The 14697-nt window shown below is 44.7% G+C and overlaps 1 protein-coding gene across 2 annotated transcripts in view; it reads left to right on the forward strand.

Moving 5' to 3' along the window:
- Positions 1-14697, forward strand: part of LOC126100850 (serine proteinase stubble-like) — a 363522-nt gene that overhangs the window by 264908 nt on the left and 83917 nt on the right. For both annotated transcript variants that reach the window (XM_049911517.1, XM_049911518.1), the window contains exon 6: positions 9604-9696. In XM_049911517.1, the coding sequence (XP_049767474.1) occupies positions 9604-9696 (93 nt within the window). The remainder of the gene's footprint in view (positions 1-9603; positions 9697-14697) is intronic.

Here is a 14697-nt window from a genome sequence, read left to right on the forward strand (position 1 = left end):
CTCTTCAGTGTCAGTAGGCACTCACAAGGAAACACCACCAGCATGACCTCATATTTTAAAGAGAAAAAATACACAGTACCAAGATGTCAGCCCCAACAATAGATCCCACGCGAAAATTAGGGCCATGATTCTGACAGTGCACAGTTAAGACCTGTTGAATGTATAGCTTTTAAATCTTCAAGCACTTCGGTTATTTGTCACTCACTTCTCCCCACTGCAGCTGCCTAATGCCAGAGTGGGAGTACTGTACAGTAGTGTGAGTAATACATTTTTGAAATAAATACATCACCTCGGTTCCGAGACTTCCGGAACCTGAACAGAAAATTGGAATAGAGATCCGCCATTTTTACTGCTCATGAAAAACACACATTTCATGTTGTACCACTATACAGCGAGACCTTCAGAGGTGGTGAACCAGCTTGCTGTACACACCGTTACCTCTAATATCCTTAGCACGTCCTCTTGCATTGATGTATGCCTATATTCGTCGTGGCGTACTATCCACAAGTTCATCAAGGCACTGTTAGTCCAGATTGTCCCACTTCCCAACGGCGATTCGGCGTAGACCCCTCAGAGTGGTTGGTGGATCACGTCGTCCATAAACAGCCCTTTTCAATCTATCACAGGCATGTTCGATTGGGTTCATATTAGGAGAACATGCTGGCCACTCTAGTCGAGCGATGTCGTTATGCTGAAGGAAGTCATTCACAAAATGTGCACGATGGGGGTGCGAATTGTCGTCCATGAAGACGAATTCCTCGCCAATATGCTGCCGATATGGTTTCACTAGCGGTCGGAGGGTGGCATTCACGTTTCGTACAGCCGTTACGGCGCCTTCCATGACCACCAGCGGCGTATGTCGGCCCCACATAATGCCACCCCAAAACAGAAGGGAACCTCCACCTTGCTGCACTCGCTGGACAATGTGTCTAAGACGTTCAGGCTGACCGGCTTGCCGCCAAACACGTCTCCGACGATTGTCTGGTTGAAGGCATCGGTGAAGAGACCGTGATGCCAGTCCTGAGCGATCCATTCGGCATGTTGTTGGGCCCATCTGTACCGAGCTGCATTGTGTCGTGGTTGCGAAGATGGACCTCGCCATAGACGTCGGGAGTGAAGCTGCGCATCATGCAGCCTATTCCGCAAAATTTGAGTCGTAACACGTCCTGTGTGTGCACGAAAAGCATTATTCAACATGGTGGCATTGCTATCAGGATTCCTGCGAGCAATAATTCGTAGGTAGCGGTCATCCACTGCAGTAGTAGCTCTTGGGCGGCCTGAGCAAGCATGTCGTCCATAGTTCCTGTCTCTCTGTATCTCCTCCATCACCGAACAACATCGCTTTCTTTTTCTCTGAGACGCCTGGACACTTCCCCTGTTGAGAGCCCTTCCTGGCACAATGTAACAATGCGGACGCGATCAAACCGTGGCACTAACCGTCTAGGCACGATTGAATTACTGACAACACTAGTCGTGTACCTCTTTCCTGGTGGAATGACTGGAATTGATCGGCTGTCGGATCCCTTCTGTCTAATAGAGCGCTGCTCATGCATGGTTGTTTACATCTTTGGGCGGGTATAGTGACATCTCTGAACAGTCAAAGGGACTGTGTCTGTGATACAATATCCATAGCCAACGTCTATCTTCAGGAGTTCTGGGAACCGAGATGATGCAAAACTGTTTTTGATGTGTACTGTTTTGAGGCTGGTAACATGCTTTGTGCATTGTCAAAGTATGCGGTTCCTCACGTATAAGTGGTGAGAGAGGACACTTTGCTTTGAACATTTTGTTATTCATAAACGCGGTGTAAATGAGTGAAACAAATTATTATATAATTAAAGAATAGATCTACTTCATTATTAAATAACTGTTGTGCATTATTTTTAACCGATTTTAAAGCTGCCATTGTTTATATTTGCAATGGACGTGCTATTTTTCATGATTGGCAAAATTAAATTCTAAATTGAAAATCATTTTCATTTAACAGTAATTGTTCGGTTGCTTAGGTATATCTGCAGAATAGATATGTACGAGGGCAGTTCAATAAGTAATGCAACACATTTTTTTTCTCGGCCAATTTTGGTTGAAAAAACCGGAAATTTCTTGTGGAATATTTTCAAACATTCCCGCTTCGTCTCGTATAGTTTCATTGACTTCCGACAGGTGGCAGCGCTGTACGGAGCTGTTGAAATGGCGTCTGTAACGGATGTGCGTTGCAAACAACGGGCAGTGATCGAGTTTCTTTTGGCGGAAAACCAGGGCATCTCAGATATTCATAGGCGCTTGCAGAATGTCTACGGTGATCTGGCAGTGGACAAAAGCACGGTGAGTCGTTGGGCAAAGCGTGTGTCATCATCGCCGCAAGGTCAAGCAAGACTGTCTGATCTCCTGCGTGCGGGCCGGCCGTGCACAGCTGTGACTCCTGCAATGGCGGAGCGTGCGAACACACTCGTTCGAGATGATCGACGGATCACCATCAAACAACTCAGTGCTCAACTTGACATCTCTGTTGGTAGTGCTGTCACAATTGTTCACCAGTTGGGATATTCAAAGGTTTGTTCCCGCTGAGTCCCTCGTTGTCTAACCGAACACCATAAAGAGCAAAGGAGAACCATCTGTGCGGAATTGCTTGCTCGTCATGTGGCTGAGGGTGACAATTTCTTGTCAAAGATTGTTACAGGCGATGAAACATGGGTTCATCACTTCGAACCTGAAACAAAACGGCAATCAATGGAGTGGCGCCACACCCACTCCCCTACCAAGAAAGAGTTTAAAGCCATACCCTCAGCCAGTAAAGTCACGGTTACAGTCTTCTGGGAGGCTGAAGGGGTTATTCTGTTCGATGTCCTTCCCCATGGTCAAACGATCAACTCTGAAGTGTATTGTGCTACTCTTCAGAAATTGAAGAAACGACTTCAGCGTGTTCGTAGGCACAAAAATCTGAACGAACTTCTCCTTCTTCATGTCAACGCAAGATCTCACACAAGTCTTCGCACCCGAGAGGAGCTCACAAAACTTCAGTGGACTGTTCTTCCTCATGCACCCTACAGCCCCGATCTCGCACCGTCGGATTTCCATATGTTTGGCCCAATGAAGGACGCAATCCGTGGGAGACACTACGCGGATGATGAAGAAGTTATTGATGCAGTACGACGTTGGCTCCGACATCAACCAGTGGAATGATACCGTGCAGGCATACAGGCCCTCATTTCAAGGTGGCGTGAGGCCGTAGCATTGAATGGAGATTACGTTGAAAAATAGTGTTGTGTAGCTAAAAGATTGGGGAGTAACCTGGTGTATTTCAATGCTGAATAAAACAACCCCTGTTTCAGAAAAAAAATGTGTTGCATTACTTATTGAACTGCCCTCGTATATACATAGATAGATAAAGCAGAATGCATGTATGTACGTCTGGGGATCGATTTCAACCAAATTTGGCACAGAAACAGCAGGCCCCATGAGTAACAGCAGTGTGGGTTTAAGATCTCCTAGCTCCAATACCAACGAATACATGGGCAAAAACGTGTTCTTCCAGCCCCTGGCGTATAGACTGTTTTTCACAACAGGTATATAGTGTGCTAACAGTATCGGCCTGCTTTATCAACCTCCTTTGCATGACGGTCTATACGTCAGTCAAATAAATGATCTTTAAGCCTCTGATGTGTAGCTGGCTCTTCATGATAGTCGTGGTGTGGTAGTAGTATCTTCCTGCTTTATTGAGATATAGTGCAGAAGCTACATGTGCCTGTGAGTATGGCAGTAGAGGGAGAAGGTGATAGACAGAGCGTGAGAGAGTACGAAATGGTCATAGAGAGGTGAGATAGGGGAGAGGCATGAGGCATGTGGGAGGTGTGGAGGGCCAGAGGGCAGTTAGAAGAGGGGGAGGCATAGATGAAAAGAGGGGGAAGAAGTGGATATGATCAGATACAGGGAAGGTATATGGTCAGAAATGGGGTGAAGGAGATGGAGAGACAGAAGTGGAAGGAGGGATATAGGTGAGAAGAGGAAATATACAGAGGTGGGAGGAGGAGATAACACGGAGAGGGGGAAGGGGAGTTGTGTTCAACACGTATCGAATGCATGCACGAGCGAAGCTACGGGGAAAGGCTATTCGTTCAAACAATATTCAATGTGTATGGCCATGAGATTGACATTACATACTCACATAGTTTACCTATTTTTCGAGTAGAGTAAAATGTACTCTCGAACAGTATTTAGAAACTAGTTGGGCAGACGTGTCCACCTCCAACTCTCCACTCGTCTTCGAAATCCCGCAAATATGAGGGCTCCCGTTTTAATCCGCTCTACGTTAGTTCGCACTCTGGTATTGCGCGGTTGCAGTGCGGCATAGCAACTGACAATCGGAACGCGAGCAGATTTAAAAGCTGTAGTTTCAGAAGGCGATAACTGCCTACTATCCGGAGTATCTCCCAAATTTTTGCACTATAAGGATTTCTGGGGTGTCCACTGAGGCCAAACCGCACAAAAACCCTTGGTTCTGTGTGGGGCGGCGGTGGGGTGGGTGGAATGGTGCGTCCTGTTGTGGGGTTGTGAAACACTGAGGGCTACGGCTTGACGAAGCCTCTGCATCGTTTCTAGGTCCCCGGTTTAATACATACATACGAGGGTTGGAAGTTAAATAGTGGCAACTATTTATTCATAACCGATACAATAAAGTTACATGTTTGCCTCTGTCACTGTCCTTCAAAGTAGTCACCAGCGTTGTGTAGAACCCGTTGTCAGCGATGTGGAAGGCGTAGTATACGTTTAGCAGAGCCTGTTCTGTTGATGGTGGAATGGTGCGATCTACTGCCTGTCGAATCTCTGGAACAGTTCTGAAACGAATGCCACGAAGTGGTTCCTTCATCTTCGGAGCCAAATCAAAGTCACAAGGACTTAAGTCCGGGGAGTATGATGGATGGTACAGTACTTCTCAGTCGCATCGACCGAACAGAGCAGCCATAGCTTGCGCTGTATGCGCCCGCGCATAATCGTGCAAAATGATGGATGGATTGCGAAGAAAGTGTCGCCGCTTCTTTCGCAAAGCTGGTCGCAGGTGATGCTCCAAAAACGAACAGTAGTATTGTGCATTGATGGTCTGCCGTGGAGGAACATAATGCGTTAGGATAACACCATCACAGTCGTACACGACATCACCATAACTGTAGACCGCTCCATTCCCAATATCAACAGAACAGGCTCTGCTAACGGTATGCTACGCCTTACACATCGCTGGCAACGGGCTCTACACAACGCTGGTGACTACTTTGAAGGACAGTAACAGGTGCAAACATGTAACTCTTTAGTATCGGTTGTGAATAAGTAGTTGCCACTATTTAAGTTCCACATACAAGGATGTATGAACAAGACGTCTGCTGCAGAGGCACATACGGAGCAACGTTCGCTGAACGGTCGTTGAGGAGACATTACTGTTCGCCCCTTGATTCATCTGGTCGGTCAGCTGCTCAATAGCTGCACTTCTGTTCGACAGTACACAGCCGTCGTTCACACCTGTCGCCTATGGCCTGTTGTGCAGCACAGTTACCTCAGCGGCAGTTTTGAATAGCGTCATTTTGTTATGCACGGTATTCTTTAACCACAGCGGCAGGATAACAGTTTATAAACTTAGCCGTTTCGGAAATGCTCCCACCATTCTCGCGAAAGGTATGTGATAATGACACTTTTGGACGTCAGATAAATGGGTCCGTTTCCGCATTATGACAACAACTTACACTGTTTGCAACGCCCCCCCCCCCCCACGCACTATACCCTCCACTGCTATTGGTGCCACTGCCGTGAGTGAGAGATCATAGTACACGTTGGTCATGTTCTTGTGACTGTACCGTGCATTAAAGTCCAGTGGTTGTATCTTCCTGAAAGTAGCCAAATAGATACAGGACTTTTAATTATTGACTTTGGGTAGTGCCATGTTTAACCCTGCCTCTGGGGGGCTGACGATCCCTGTCTATTACGACTGTATGTCTGTAGCACTGCAGAGTATACGGGTCCGTTGAAAATCTCCGGAGCAGTACCTCACGTAATTTCTTGCGCACTGCATGTCGCTAAGGATGTGAGGACTCTGGCCACGGCCAATAGGATTTCGAGCGACGCTGGGGAAACTTAGGGCGGACAACATGGGCGTTTGAAAACTATCAAACACAAAACTGCACTTACTGGTTCAAGAATAGAGCTCCATAAGTCAAGTGCTTGACCTCTTTCCAGCGGCAAACAGTTTTAAGGGGGGTAGGACGTCAAACGTGCCGACTTGGAGCAGGAGAGGCACCACAGGACATTTTAATTTCCAGTGTCTATTCTTTTACAAATAAATTCATAAAACTTTGTCAGCACGACCAGGAAGGATTCACAATTCACACTCATAGCAGTGGAAGTTCTAAAACATAACGAAGTAATATTTTTACGTGTGAAATTTCATCATTTTTTTCACTTACTAATGGCAACATTTGTTGCTATAGGTACACTTTTCTTGATAAGTAAGAGAGATTCTTCGATGAATTTTGCACAGCATACAAACCATACTTAAAGGTGTATGAAACTCTAGAATTTTCCAAATCTGTTAAAAACTGTGGTAAACATTGAGGCAATTAACTATAAAATTTGTGTTTTTCTAAACATGAAGTTTAAAATACAACAAAAAGATGATTCATATGTTATTACCTTAAAAATTGTTTTATTGAAAACAATATTCGCTATTAATATATACGGTGAAATAATAACAGATGCACAATTGTTATAGGTAGAGGGCACTTTTTACTGTTACCAATCAGGTTACTCTTTAAAACTGCGATATAATATTTTTAACAGATTGAAATTTACTTTACTTATGACAGTGAACCGTGTGTTCTGTACGGAAAAGTTACTCTGTAACTACAACATATGGTATGTTGGCATTTAATACGTTCCAAAATTTCTTTTTGTAAACTAAGATATTTTTATCACTAACTGTATCTCTCTTATTAATTACATTTTTAACTTTGTCTAACAGATCTGAAGATGGGCAGCTAGCCCGAAACCGGTAACTGAAAATAAAGAATAGCGATCGAAGACTGAAACGCCATAAATTGAAACGCCATTTTATTGTTGCAGTCTATATTTTTGTTCTAGAGGTCTCTTACATTAAGGCAACTTCAGTGGTTTAATCTAGAATAATAGTTTTCACAAGTGATACTTACAGATAAATGCAGTACTTACAGATAGATTGCAGTTCAAGCCGTAGCTTTTAGATTAATAAATTATAATTCTCAGTTATTCCTTTGTCGAACCAAAATCTCCGGATTATCTAGTTATTGGTTAGAGGTCAAACTGTAACTTCACTTACAGAACATCGAACACCATTTCAAGCCACGATCTTTTGTTTTGTAGTTTTCAAATTTCTCAGGTCAATCACTGAGGAAAACCACTTCTGATCCAGTAAAAACTACGATTTTTTTCCAAGGACGAGAGAGAGAGAGAGAGAGAGAACGTGAACAAACAGTTGCGACGGAATTAACTCGTACTTTTCTTAAGAAAAATCTGAATTTCTTGCTAGTTCAGTCATGGTGTCCGACAGCAGTTACAAACGACAGATGAAAACTACATAAGTGAAGTTACAGTGCAACCTCTAACCTATGACCTGATGAAACGGAGTTTTCAGCTGGATAAACGAATAACTGTTACTGATTTGTTTGACTGGTGGGTCTGCTAAGTGCTATACCACCTACTGCGCTCCCCTGACTTAAGCCCTCTTGAGTTCAACTCGATTTCTAATCTGAAGGAAACACTTCGCGGCATTCGCTTCGGAAGTGTTACAAATTCGTCCGGCAACAGACCGCGCCGCTCGAACTGTCAACACAAATGGCACTGCTACGACTTCCACATCGCTGGCAACGGGTTATACGCAATTCTGGTGACTACTTTCAAGGTCAGTAAGACTTTGAGACACGTATCTATTTTGTACGAGCTGTAAATAAATAGTTGCCACTATTAAAGTTCCAACCCTCGTATCTACTTGCACACAGTTGCTTAAATCTCTCAAGACGATTATGTCCAACGAAGTGAAAAAATTGTATCTATTCTGTGTTTAAAACAAATGAAGATGCCTTAATGTGAAACTAATCTACGAGGTGCATTCAAGTTCTAAGGCCTCCGATTTTTTTTCTAATTAACTACTCACCCGAAATCGATGAAACTGGCGTTACTTCTCGACGTAATCGCCCTACAGACGTACACATTTTTCACAACGCTAACGCCATGATTCCATGGCAGCGGCGAAGGCTTCTTTAGAGTCTGTTTTGACCACTGGAAAATCGCTGAGGCAATAGCAGCACGGCTGGTGAATGTGCGGCCACAGAGAGTGTCTTTCATTGTTGGAAAAAGCCAAAAGTCACTAGGAGCCAGGTCAGGTGAGTAGGTAGCATGAGGAATCACTTCAAAGTTGTTATCACGAAGAAACTGTTGTGTAACGTTAGCTCGATGTGCGGTTGCGTTGTCTTGGTGAAACAGCACACGCGCAGCCCTTCCCGGACGTTTTTGTTGCATTGCAGGAAGGAATTTGTTCTTCAAAACATTTTCGTAGGATGCACCTGTTACCGTAGTGCCCTTTGGAACGCAATGGGTAAGGATTACGCCCTCGCTGTCCCAGAACATGGACACCATCATTTTTTCAGCACTGGCGGTTACCCGACATTTTTTTGGTGGCGGTGAATCTGTGTGCTTCCATTGAGCTGACTGGCGCTTTGTTTCTGGATTGAAAAATGGCATCCACGTCTCATCCATTGTCACAACCGACGAAAAGAAAGTCCCATTCATGCTGTCGTTGCGCGTCAACATTGCTCGGCAACATGCCACACGGGCAATCATGTGGTCGTCCGTCAGCATTCGTGGCACCCACTTCGATGACACTTTTCGCATTTTCAGGTCGTCATGCAGGATTGTGTGCACAGAACCCACAGAAATGCCAATTCTGGAGGCGATCTGTTCAACAGTCATTCGGCGGTCCCCCAAAACAATTCTCTCCACTTTCTCGATCATGTTGTCAGACCGGCTTGTGCGAGCCCGAGGTTGTTTCGGTTTGTTGTCACACGATGTTCTGCCTTCATTAAACTATCGCACCCACGAACGCACTTTCGACACATCCATAACTCCATCACCACATGTCTCCAACTGTCGATGAATTTCAATTGGTTTCACACCACGCAAATTCAGAAAACGAATGATTGCACGCTGTTCAAGTAAGGAAAACGTCACCATTTTAAGTATTTAAAACAGTTCTCATTCTCGCCGCTGGCGGTAAAATTCCATCTGCCGTACGGTGCTGCCATCTCTGGGGCGTATTAACAATGAACGCGGCCTATTTTAAAACAATTCGCATGTTTCTATCTCTTTCCAGTACGAAGAAAAAAAATCGGAGGCCTTAGAACTTGAATGCACCTCGTAGAACACAAAACTAAAGACTGCAGCAAGAAAAAGACGCCTACTTTTGTAAAATGTACAGTAATGGACCGTGATGTACGGCCACTTGTGCCAAACGACCTACAACGGAAGTCAAATAGGGGAATTCTTCATTATATAGAAAAAACATAGTTTTAATCTGTTTGTGTTTGTCAGGCCGACGGCAGACCCATTTGGCAGTGGGAACCGCGAGGATCGCACGACGCGCCGGCCCGATCCCTTCGACGAGGACCCCTACCTCAACCGCAGGTGAGTCCAGTCAACGCCTGTGAAGTCTGTCCAAGACTAAAGGCAAGCGAACTCTACATCTGAACAACAGTAGGCCAATGATGATAAAAAAATTAATGAAAGTTGGTTATTAAAGTCCACGGTGACAATTATTGAATTACACGAAATAAAATTGTCGTGACATCTGAACGGTTTGCATTAGGACGTTCAAACTGCACGGTTGGCCGCGGGGCATGATGGGAATTAGTATGGTTTGCCTTAGCGACGAATCCCACTTTCATTTAGATGGATTCGTCAGTAAACAAAACTGGTGTATTTGGGGGACTGAGAATTCGCATTTGGCGATCGAGAAGTCTCTTCACCCTCAACGGGTGACTGTAAGGCGTGCAATGTCCAGTGGCGGGAATAATCCTTGATGGCACGGTGACTGCCGAACGGTACGTGAAGGTCTGGAAGATGATTTCATCCCCATTGTCCAAGATGTGGCTCATGCAAGACGGAGCTCGACCCCATCGAAGCAGTAGAGTGTTTAATGTCCTCTAGGAGCACTTTGGGGATGGATTTTGGCTCTGTACTGGCATGGGCCTCAATTGGCTGGCATATTCTCCGGATATGAACACATGCGACACCCTTTTAGTGTACTGTATTAAACACAAGGTGTACATCAATAACCCCAAAATCTTTGCTGAGCTAAAAACAGACATTCAGAAGGTCATCGACAGCACTGATGTTCCGACACTTCAGCGGGTCATGCAGCTGCGGCACATCACCGCCAGTAATGGCAGGCATATCGAACATGTCATAACCTATATCCGAATATCTATAGTGACGGTTACATGATGAATAAAGAGTGTGCACGCCGTACTTCGTAACTAATTTACGTTTGTTTCCATATAGTTCAATAATTGTCATCCTGCCTACTTGAAAGGCTATACTTTTAGTTACTTCAACCTGGTTTCGTGTCCTGAAATGCTGTCCCATTATATCAAATCTTACGCATGTAAATTAACGCAATATGACTGAAATGATTAAAGTTTCGGAGTGGCCAGTACTTTCGCAGAATGCAGCTGAATAAAGAAAACAGAGTTGGTGTTTAACCAAAGTAAACTAAAACAAAACTGAAATTAGAATACTTACTGTATACGTTACATATCTATAAAAGACGTAGGCAACGACATTGCATCTTATAGAGGCAATGTCTGCAATGAAAATGGTTTTTGCCTCGGTGACCTACACCACCTAATCTGAAAAACACTGTAGTAGCAGAAATTACCAAAGGCGTTCAATAAGTAGTGCAACACTCTATTTTATTGGCCAAATTCGATTGAAAAAATACGAAATTTGCTGGTGGACATTGACGAATATTTCCGCTTCAGCCCCTATGTTTCATAAAGTTCCGATATGTGGTGGCACTATACGTGGTGTGCAACACGTGCAGAAATTATAGAGGATAATAAGTTCGTGAAACTCCCAATTACACTCAAACATAATACACTGAAGAGCCAAAGAAACTGGTACACCTGCCTAATATCGTGTAGGGACTCCGCGTGCAAGCAGAAGTGCCGCAATACGACGTGGCATGGACTCGACTAATATCTGAATTAGTGCTGGAGCGAACTGACACCATGAATCCTGCTGGGATGTACATATATCCGTAAGAGTACGACCGGGTGGAGACCTCTTCTAAACAGCACGTTGCAAGGCCCAATAATGTTCATGCCTGGGGAGTTTTGTGGCCAGCGGAAGTGTTTACAGTCATAAAAATTTTCCTGGAGCCACTCTGCAGCAATTCTAGACGTGCAGGGTGTCGCTTTGTCCTGCTGAAATTGCCCAAGTCCGTCGGAATGCACAATCGACATGAATGGATGCAGGTGATAAGACAGGACGCTTACGTACGTCTCACCTGTCAGAGTCGTATCTAGACCTATAAGGGGTCCCATATCACTCTAACTGCACACGCCCCACACCGCGACTAAGCCTCCACCAGCTTGACCAGTCCCCTGATGACATGCAGGGTCCATGGATTCATGAGGCTGTCTCTATACCCGTACACGTCCATCCTCTCGATACAATTTGAATAGAGACTCGTCCGAACAGGCAATGTTTCCAATCATCAATAGTCCAATGCCGGTCTTGACGCGCCCAGGTGAGGCATAAAGCTTTGTCTCGTGCAGTCATCAAGGGTACACGAGTGGACTTTGGCTCCGAAAGCCCATATCGATGATGTTTCGTTGAAGGGTTCGCACGATGACACTTTTTGATGGCGCAGCATTGAAATCTGCAGGAATTTGCGGAAAGGTTACACTTCTGTCGCATTGAACGATTCTCTTCAATCGTCGTTGGCCCCGTTCTTGCAGGATCATCTGCCGGCCGCAGCGATGTCGGAGATGCGATGTTTTACCGGATTCCTGATTTTCACGGTACACTAGTGAATTGGTCGTACGGGAAAATCCCCACTTCATCGCTACCTCGTAGATGCTGTGTCCCATCGCACGTGCGCCGAATTTAACACCTATGTTCAAACTCACTTAAATCTTGATAATCTGCCATTGTAGCAGCAGTAACTGATCTAACAACTTCGCCAGACACTCGTTGTCTTATATAGGCGTATTCTGCATTTCTACATATCTCTGTATTTGAATACGCACACCTATGGCAGTTTCTTTGGCGCTTCAGTGTAGTTTGAATAATTGTTTTATCTTCTCATGTATCCTCCCAGCATTTTATTATTTTCAGTTGTTGAACTCTTATACAACCGTAATTTAATTTTTCAGCTTTCTTTTCTGGTCTTTTTGTTGAACTTTGTTTCAGTATGATCAATTTTATTACGTAATTGAGCACACAGTGGTACCTTCTAGCAGATATACTTTTGCCTTCCTCTTAAATACAGCATTACGGAACACAATAGTTTTAATGATTCGGTACTTGATTACACACCATGTGACGTGTTACACTGCGTTACGATTCTTTATTGTATATTCTGCAGCTTTCTTGTCTTGAATTTTTATACTGCCTGTCTCAAACCTTTTGAGTCAATTTTGAACAGGTGACTGAGTCCACAACCGATTATATTGAGATAGGGAACCAATGGTTTGAAATGTATGTTTGTTTTGCTATGGACATTCTCAATGTACACCGTATAACAAAGTAGCTAATAGTAACAGTTTAAAGTGACGACCACGAGTCTCAATGCATGAATGATATTGGCGCATCAAGTTCTACCGTACTCTTTCAAAGATCCCTGGTGTCTGTTGTATCAGAAGACAGGCAGCTTGGGCTCTAGAAAACTAGTCTTCATCCATTGATATGGGCGTTTCATGCACCATCTTGACGTAAACCTCAGATGCAAAGTCCAGAGGTGCGAGATCCGGCGATCATGCTGGCCTTGGGACAGGACTTTTCCTTCCGATCTACCGATGAAGGTACGTGTTGTACAGGTGCTCGCTGACGTTAATATCGAAGTGGGCTTGTGCGCTGTGGTGCTGAAACCACATCCTTACGCAGACAACAGAGGAACAATCTCCAACAACTGTGGCAGCACGTCTCGCAGGAACACCGGGTAAAATGTACCAGTCGAATGGGGAAGCAGCAGATAAGGAACTATAAGGTGGTTTTGGTCAATAGCCGCCCGTGCTTTGACAGAAAATCGTTGCTGCTGGCCACGATACTGGTGGCGTGGGGATTGTCCTCACTCCAGACGCGGCTTTTGTAGCTGTTGAAAACACCTTCACTGGTGAGTGAGGCCTCATCCGTGAACAATACAAACTCTACGAAGTTCGGCAGTACAGCACTGTGGCGGATGTTACTTTAACAGAAGTGGACGCAGGGCTGAAAATCCGTTGGTTCCAGTGCTTGCACACTGTCTTATTGACAGGGATGTAATACCTGTTCCACCACTACTCCAGTCTCTCGTATGTTGGTACCAGCGGAGATAAACATCTTCCACTAAGAATGACGCCTGTTGGCATAAAAAAAATGGTTCAAATGGCTCTGAGCACTATGGGACTTAACTTCTAAGGTCATCAGTCCCCTAGAACTTAGAACTACTTAAACTTAACTAACCTAAGGACAACACACACATCCATGCCCGAGGCAGGATTCGAACCTGCGATCGTAGCGGTTACGCGGTTCCAGACTGTAGCGCCTAGAACCGCACGGCCACCACGGCCGGCCCCTGTTGGCATAGCGTTCTCCGTACATTATGTAATGCTTTACAGGCAGTACATCCTGCCGGTACAGTCTGGAACCGCGCGACCGCTACGGTCGCAGGTTCGAATCCTGCCTCGGGCATGGATGTGTGTGATGTCCTTAGGTTAGTTAGGTTTAAGTAGTTCTACGTTATAGGGGACTGATGACCTCAGAAGTTAAGCCCTATGGTGCTCAGAGTCAGACATCCAGCCGCACTGTACATGAAATGCATGTATGCCGAATCTCATGACGAGTAACGTTCCATCTTTGACATTGCGTCATGCACTATACACAGTAACACACCTCACCATGAACACATCACAAGCTGTCTGATGCAGTGAACGACTGACACCAGGGATATTGGTGTGCGGCAGCACAGGTTATCGTTCTGGTGCGATGCATGCAATCATCATATTACAGATGTGCTATGAGCTAAGTTGTGTACGGTATGTCTGTCTGGTGGTCAGTGGTGTACGCTGTTTATCACCCGCTTTCTCTTCCAATGTACAACAGATACCCGGAATCTTTGAGAGAGAATAGGACAACTGCCTGCGCCGTCGCCATGCATTTTGTTTGTTAAATTACATCGTAATTTACCGAGGAGCACATTCCATTATCAATTAGTTGCCTCCCCATTAATAATTGTTTTATTTTCTCAAGCACGCTCCCCGAATTTTATTATTTTCATTTGTTGAGCTCTTTTACAACTGTAAGTTAATTTGTCAACGTTCGTTTTCCGCTGTTTCTTGTTGAACTTTGTTTCAATATGATAAATTTTATTACGTAATTGTGCACACAGTGGTGCCATCTCGCAGATATACTTTTGCCTTCATC

The sequence above is a fragment of the Schistocerca cancellata genome, chromosome 9, assembly GCF_023864275.1.
Source record: "Schistocerca cancellata isolate TAMUIC-IGC-003103 chromosome 9, iqSchCanc2.1, whole genome shotgun sequence".
NCBI lineage: Eukaryota > Metazoa > Arthropoda > Insecta > Orthoptera > Acrididae > Schistocerca > Schistocerca cancellata.